The sequence below is a fragment of the Neoarius graeffei genome, chromosome 7 (assembly GCF_027579695.1).
Source record: "Neoarius graeffei isolate fNeoGra1 chromosome 7, fNeoGra1.pri, whole genome shotgun sequence".
Lineage (NCBI taxonomy): Eukaryota > Metazoa > Chordata > Actinopteri > Siluriformes > Ariidae > Neoarius > Neoarius graeffei.
This window is the reverse complement of record NC_083575.1, coordinates 2,261,266-2,268,542: the sequence shown is the minus strand read 5'-3', so window position 1 is coordinate 2,268,542 and position 7,277 is coordinate 2,261,266. Positions and strand designations below refer to the sequence as shown.

The 7,277-nt window shown below is 41.9% G+C and overlaps 1 protein-coding gene and 1 long non-coding RNA gene across 2 annotated transcripts; both read left to right on the top strand.

Annotated features, from left to right (window-relative positions):
- Positions 1-492: 492 nt before the first annotated feature.
- On the top strand, positions 493-1,037 carry LOC132889005 (uncharacterized). The gene is made up of 3 exons (XR_009654993.1): positions 493-576; positions 772-815; positions 940-1,037. It is a non-coding gene; the product is annotated as an uncharacterized LOC132889005 (long non-coding RNA).
- A 1,569-nt stretch (positions 1,038-2,606) lies between these two features.
- On the top strand, positions 2,607-6,427 carry LOC132889000 (uncharacterized protein KIAA1522 homolog). Its single transcript, XM_060925101.1, has 3 exons — positions 2,607-2,718; positions 2,873-2,983; positions 3,079-6,427. The coding sequence occupies exons 1-3, from the start codon at positions 2,607-2,609 to the stop codon at positions 5,139-5,141; spliced, it is 2,286 nt and encodes a 761-aa protein (XP_060781084.1). The 3' UTR covers positions 5,142-6,427.
- The last annotated feature ends 850 nt before the right edge of the window (positions 6,428-7,277 follow it).

The following is a 7,277-nucleotide window of genomic DNA, read 5'->3' as shown; positions in this document are numbered from 1 at the left end:
GACAACGAAAATATTGTTTTCGTTTCACTACATGCTTGTGCTTTGAACTCCAATTGTGCAGCATCATTTTTAAACCATCTGTGACTCAGTTCCGCCCCCTAGTGGAGGTTCAGATCTGTATTTATTCTTCAAGCAGAAAAAAAGAAATTCCTTCACTTTTTCTTTCACTTCACGTTCTCACTATATAAATATTAAAGATGTGTGTAACAGAGAATACTGAATTTACTCTACTGATCTTGGAGAGAAATCATTTATTGAACCTTCATAAGTACAAATCAATTTCAGTGATTTATAATTAAGACGATTGTTTCTGTATAAATAATTTACTAGCATTCTAAAGTACAACACAACTATAAAAGAAAACTCTTCACCACTAAGAAAAGACTTAAATATTCTCTCCATTCTCTTTCTTTCTGTCTATCGGTCTGTCTGTCTCTCTCTAGCCCCTGATGTGGAAGGTGAGACATCATGCTCTCTACAACACTTCGAATGTGTTTATTGAGGGAAATCGACCAAAGTATGTCCAGGATCTGCATACGCAGGCTCAGGAGGGTCTGAAACTCCTGCAGCAAGATGGTATGTCCTTCTAAAGCAGTTAAACGTGAATCATTTTAGGAGAAAGTGAAAGTTTTGGTAGTTGCTAACCACAGACATATAAAATGAGGGTAATGGGGGAACTGCAAATACTAAACTGTTCATAATAAATGTCTCACAATGCAGAACGATCAGCCTTTTTATTGAAGGTTGTAATTTTTTTTTTTAATTCTCCAGAAAACAGAAACGGTGTGGACTATCTGGATGACCAGAGCGTCATTGTAAGTGCCTTATTAACAGTTAGCTTAAAAACCACTCAGGCAGTAGAAACGCAGACACGAAAGCATCACCAGGTGTTAATTTTAAGACGTTTGCTGGCGTGGACAACATTTCTTTTCTCTGTAGTCAACAGTGACCGCTCAGACAGATGATGACATGCAGGGGTTAAATTGGGATTGGTTATGTGGGGGGGCTCTGCCTCGTACCCGCCCCTGCCCCCGCCGCCCTGCCCCAATATAATTTTTGGAAAATAACCCTCTAATTTGATAACCATATCATATTGCACAGAGATATACACCTTATCTGTGTGTTGTAGGCCTATGTGTGTCTTGTAGTGCCCCCCTACACATTATGGCAGTTTGAATGTAGATTGTTTGGCCAATGTAACAGATTGTACAGGTTGTTGTACATTGGTTTGAAGGAAATGATTAGTGGGGGGTCTGGGGGTCCTCCCCCAGAAGTTTTTTATTATCATACATGTTATTTGCTGAATTCTGGTGCATTTTAATAAGTTGTTAGCTGACTTTACAGAGGTAGGTTGAGCAATATCATGTTAAATCTTGTCACATGCCTACAGGTGAAAAATGTGAAGGAGAAATGTTCAGTGAGAAAATTTGAAGGCTTGCACAATCTTAAACCAAAACAGTTGATTTATTTTGGAGGATAAATGTTAAATATGCCAAAACACTGTCAGTCAAATTGTCAATCAAATATATTCATGCAGTGAATGCAACCAAATACAAACAACACTATAACATTGGAAGCATTTATTATTATTGTTATTATTATGTATTCAATTATTTATTTGGCATGTGGTGCTTTTTGTATTGTCTAGAACATACATAAGATGAGCATTTTTGCTGCATTCAAATGATTGTGCTTCTATTTTGCTGCTATAATATGCTCATCTTATGTATGTTCTAGACAATACAAAAAGCACCACATGCCAAATAAATAATTGAATACATAATAATAATAATAATAATAATAATAATTACACTAATAATACACTAATAATACACTAATAATATTAACAATAAATAATAATAAATTGACATTAAATTAAATATTAACAATAAATAATAAAACACTAATAATATTAACAATACAGTGAACATAATAATTATCATATTTTTTATTATTAAAAACAAAATATCAAATAATACTGAAGAGGGGAAAAAATAATACTGATCTAAATATGTTGTGTTTTTATTTTTAGACAGTATGTGTTTTGCTAACTTTAACTGACATCTCCCCCTTCCCCCTGGCTAATTACTGTCGGTAACTGGGGACTATGGAAATTGAACTCGCCAAATGCACAGACAGTTCGTTCAAGCACCTCTGATGGATTAGGATCGTATGCAGGTAAAAGGGCAGACGGTGTACGGAGAAAATTATAAACAAGTCACAACGCTGAAACACAAGCCCAAAACCCCGCAAACCACGACTTCTGATTTTTTTTTTAAAGCGAGCTCACAAAAAAAGAAACCCCAAAGTCGCTTATAAAAAGCGGAATTGGCAACCCACGCAGTGTTCCAGAAACCAGAATCTCTGATCGCAAGTTCTGTTCTAAATAGCTTTGACAGGTCGTCTTGTTATCAGGAAAACTATGATCTATCTCATAAAAGTCATGGGTTTATTGATTAATAAAACAATATTTAATTATTCAGAACTGAAAATCGTGAAAAGGGTTTGTTGCTTTTGATGTGTGCGTGATCATATGCCATCCGCTCCGAGCTTATGTGCCGGGGCTCAGCCCCGGACAGCCCCGGCCCAATTTAACCCCTGATGACATGAGCTTCAGTGAACTGAGGATGTCCGAGTCTGAGAGTACTGCTGCTGATACGATCTCCACACGTTCCATCACTTCCTATCAGTCTTCACGTTCCGGACTCACACGCCAAGGTACGGTCTCGTGTCCAAGAATGATTTCATTTCACTGTAGAGAAATGGAGCTGAGCGAAATACAATTTTAGAGTGTGAATTTAACCCAATGTAATGGTTTAACTCGACCCTTGGTTGGGTAGTGTTGATCATTTTGTTGTACCCCTGCATGCAGGCTCTACCTTCAGACCACTGAAAGATGACAAGAAACGTGGGAAGAGCAAATCGAAGGGGAAAAAGGCGGGTACAGTTACAGGAATACCAAGACATGTACAGAAAGAACTGGGTATGCTTTCTTATTAAAGCACACAGCTTTAATATAAAAATGAAATGTATTTTAACCCCACTAATATCACATTTTGATCCATTTCCTATCTCAAGGGCTTGACCGTGCTGCATGGATAGCATCCCAGTTCACTGATGCTCAGTTGTCCAATGGAGGTGTAAGCATTTCCACCGTCATTCCCACTCTGGATAGCATATCCATCGCCTCGGTCCCAGACGGAGCAATAACCCAGCTGCAGAACATGAACAGGCTTCAGGCAGTAACGGAGGATCAACCACAGCTCCCTCCACAGGAAGGACAGCAGGATGACACCTCTCTACTCCGGCACCTGTTACACCAGTCGTTTGACCCAGAGTGTCCAAATTCACAAGCCAGTCCCTGGATGACCACATCAGGCACCTCTCCATCCAGTCCAGTAATGTATGTCTCCCCTGAGGCAACATACATGTCCAAGATCATCCCAAATGCGGTACTGCCTCCGTCTGTGGACGTGGTTGAACTCAGCCGCAACAGAAGTCACAGTAGCGTTCGCATGGTGAGCAAGAGCAGCCTAGCATCGGCCAGTCCGGCTCCGTCAAGAGCCTCATCCCGGGCATCCTCACGGTTCTCCTCACGAGCTCCATCAGTGATGTCCTCACGGATCTCTTCTCGGGCTTTTACCCATCGGACTGCCACCCTCTCAGAGTCCTCTGGCTGGAGCTGCTCGGGATCATCCGAAACACTGGTCTCCGATTCTTCCACCATTTCTAGCAGCAGCACTCCTCGAGTGGCCAGCAGGACAAGTCAGGCAGAGGAAACAGATGGACCATCAAGAACTCCTTCTCCACCAATGATCCCTCTTCCTCCACCACTGTTCCCTCCTCCTCTGGAGGCAGTCCCTACTCCCCCAAACCAAACCCTACCAGATGTATCCTCAGAGCAAGCCGAAATCACGTCCACACCATCTAATATTCCTCCACCACCACCATTACCCACTGATCTCAAGAAAGTAGTCAAAGCTATCACAGCTGACAAGCAGGAGAAACCGCCACCTCTGCCAACCACCCACACAGGTGCGACTGCAGAGGAAAGTCCTACCCCAATGGTCACACCGTCTTTATTACAGAATGTTCGTCTCAGGTCAATCAGATCCAACGTGAACCAAACTGAAACAAATGGTGGACTTCGAAAACCAAAGCATCAAACTAATCAAGACACACCCCAAAATCCAATAAGAAGATCTCTGATTTTGGTTTCACCTGATCTTCCCTCGCAGTCAGCTACAAATCAAAAGGAGGACACTCTGCCCACTACCTCTGTATGGGAGAATCCGAGCACTACTCCTCCATCAGACACCCAACCTGAAACTGAACCAAAGAGCAGGATTGAGCAGGTTTCACTGGATGTAAAGCTTGAACCCAACAGCCAAGTCCACATCACAGACCAGAAAACTCAACAAGCAAACACTGAACCAGTCAAAGAGTCCGTGTCTGCTGAGACAGTCCCCCAAATACCAAACAAAGCAGAACCTGAACCAAAGATCACAGTGCAGGAAATTCAAAATGCAACACCTGAACCATCAACTACACTAACCCCTGCTGAACCAAAAGATCAATCCATTGCAAATGAGGTAAAAGAAATCCAAAATGACGCTGTTAAAACCGAAGATAAACAAAGTCCCCAACCACAGCAAGATGTTAAACTTCCAAAGCCTCAAACTTTAATCGCCACATCTAAATTCAATCCTGCTCAGAAAGTGCCTCCAGCTAGCATTTCATCTTCCATTAGTCTCCAGGAGGCCATTCGTCTGAAAACCACTGCCATATCATCTACAGACAACCAAGCAACATGCCTGAGCCTGCTGCATTCCCCTCCGCTGTCCCCAGGGGCCATCTCGCAGACGTCCACGGCAAACTTCATCTTCTCCAAAAGCCAGAAGAAGGTGGTCATCGAGAAATCTCCTTTATCTCCAGAATCCAAACCAGATCTGAGGAAGACCCTGGTGCACGAGTTGAATTCTGTTTCTCAAACATTCAAACCTGCTGCTGATCCCCGGAACACAAAAGCCAAAGTCCCGCCTCCAGTTGTGAAGAAACCCAGTGCGAAGAGTGAAAAGATTACCCATAATTCCTCAGAGTGTCATGTGGACACTGAGCATGTGCAAACTGCTGGTCAGTGAGCACTGCCAGAGAAGAGAAGGTAAGGCCTTCTGACTTTTATTTTTATCCAAAATAAATCCAAATGTCTTCAAGAGCTACAACACTGTTGCTCTCGGGTGAGGAATGCGACCGAAACACAACTATTATTAGATTCCAGAAATGAGAAATGACATTTGAAACTCTGTTGAATGAGCACACAAGTCCCATTTGGAGTTCATGTTTTACTGAACTTGTCTTTGTCATCCAGCAGGTGATGGACAAGTCAACGCCCGGGACGCTGTTACTTTTCAAATTCATCCACTGTAATGAATTCCTATAAGCTGAGCAGTCACTGCCAGAAGGTGGCGCTCTTTAGTGTGCGTGATGAACAAGAAACTGAAGTGACGGCTCTCGGAGAGAGAAGGTCTCTGAATGTTGAAGTGGAGAAAAGAATGATGAAGGGGGACAAGAAGAAGTAAAGAATGAGGAAGAGGAAGAAAAAAGACTGGCTGTGAGTGGAATGAATGGAAGAAGGAAAATTGATGAGAAAAACATTGAGAACGAAAAGAAAGGACAAAGAAAGGAATGAGGAACATGGACAGTGAGAGAGTAGAAACTCGTGAGAATTCTTTATTTGTAAAACAGTAGAAAAGCTTTGTGTTGTTTTTTCGCAGAAGGTGTTGGTCTTTCTGACATTAAGAGAATTTATGATGTAAATAATTTTCTGTACAGTTAAAACTTTCTGCCCAGAACAAATTTAAATGGGTCTATTGACTGGACCTTCCTTAATTATGTTTGATTTTAATATATGACATTTCTTTGTGCACTACTGTCCTGTATTTTGGGAATCACTGAATAAGGACTTCTATAAGTTCCTTAATTTCTGCTCAATGATTTAAAAAAAACAAAAACACATGTCTAACTTATTGTTTAGAAAGAACGATCCCATGTTCACCCGAACCCTGGAGTTCTTTCTGCTCCGGGTTTGTTTAACTGCTTTTCTTTTGCTTATTGTCCTTTTTATGATTTGATTTCAGAACTATCGGAGATATTTACACAAAGCAGTATCGCATGTTTGAAATGTTATAATTAACACCAGGCATTTTTATGGTGGCCTGCAATCGCTTTCCTTTAAAGAGCAGTATGTTAATTTTTTCCATTTATTATTTTTTAAACACACAGAATAATCACTGGATTATAACCAGGTCTTTCTTCAAAATGTACAATATTAAACAGTCTGAAGTACGCATCTGTCTGTCTGCATCAACAACATGCACGGATGTGAAATCTCCGCGTTTCCGCGGAAATCCGCGTTTTTCAAATTGCCTTTCCGCGTAAAAAATCGTTTTCCACGTTTTCTAAAATTAAAAAAATAAAATAAAATATTCGGTAAAGTCTGGCGCGAAACTTTTCCGGATTTTACTAAGCGGAAGTGACGAAAGCTCCTTACAGCGATCTGATCATTATCGCTGTGTGGAGAGGAGTCGCTATTGTACATGCACTGCTACGAGTATGAATGAAAATGGCGGCGTTGTCTGTGAAGTCCGATGTCACGAAAATAGGTTCTGGCATTGAAAATAAGTGGCGTTGGGACTGGTTAGAGCGCAAAGCTCCCGATGGAAGTGTTTTTAGTTTGGTTTTTGAAAAACTCAACAAGAAAGGAATCGCACGTTGCAAATTGTGTTGCTGTGAACTGAACTACGGACGGCGTGGATTTGTGACTCTCAGTGGACACGTGAAAAGCGAAAAACACAGGAGTCGAGTTGAGATTCAGAAGACTAACTATGCATTGCCAGGTAGGCATCAATAATAATAATAATAATAATAATAATAATGTTTTGGGGTGGCACGGTGGTGTAGTGGTTAGCGCTGTCGCCTCACAGCAAGAAGGTCCTGGGTTCGAGCCCCATGGCCGGCGAGGGCCTTTCTGTGTGGAGTTTGCATGTTCTCCCCGTGTCCGCGTGGGTTTCCTCCGGGTGCTCCGGTTTCCCCCACAGTCCAAAGACATGCAGGTTAGGTTAACTGGTGACTCTAAATTGAGCGTAGGTGTGAATGTGAGTGTGAATGGTTGTCTGTGTCTATGTGTCAGCCCTGTGATGACCTGGCGACTTGTCCAGGGTGAACCCCGCCTTTCGCCCGTAGTCAGCTGGGATAGGATCCAGCTCGCCTGCGACCCT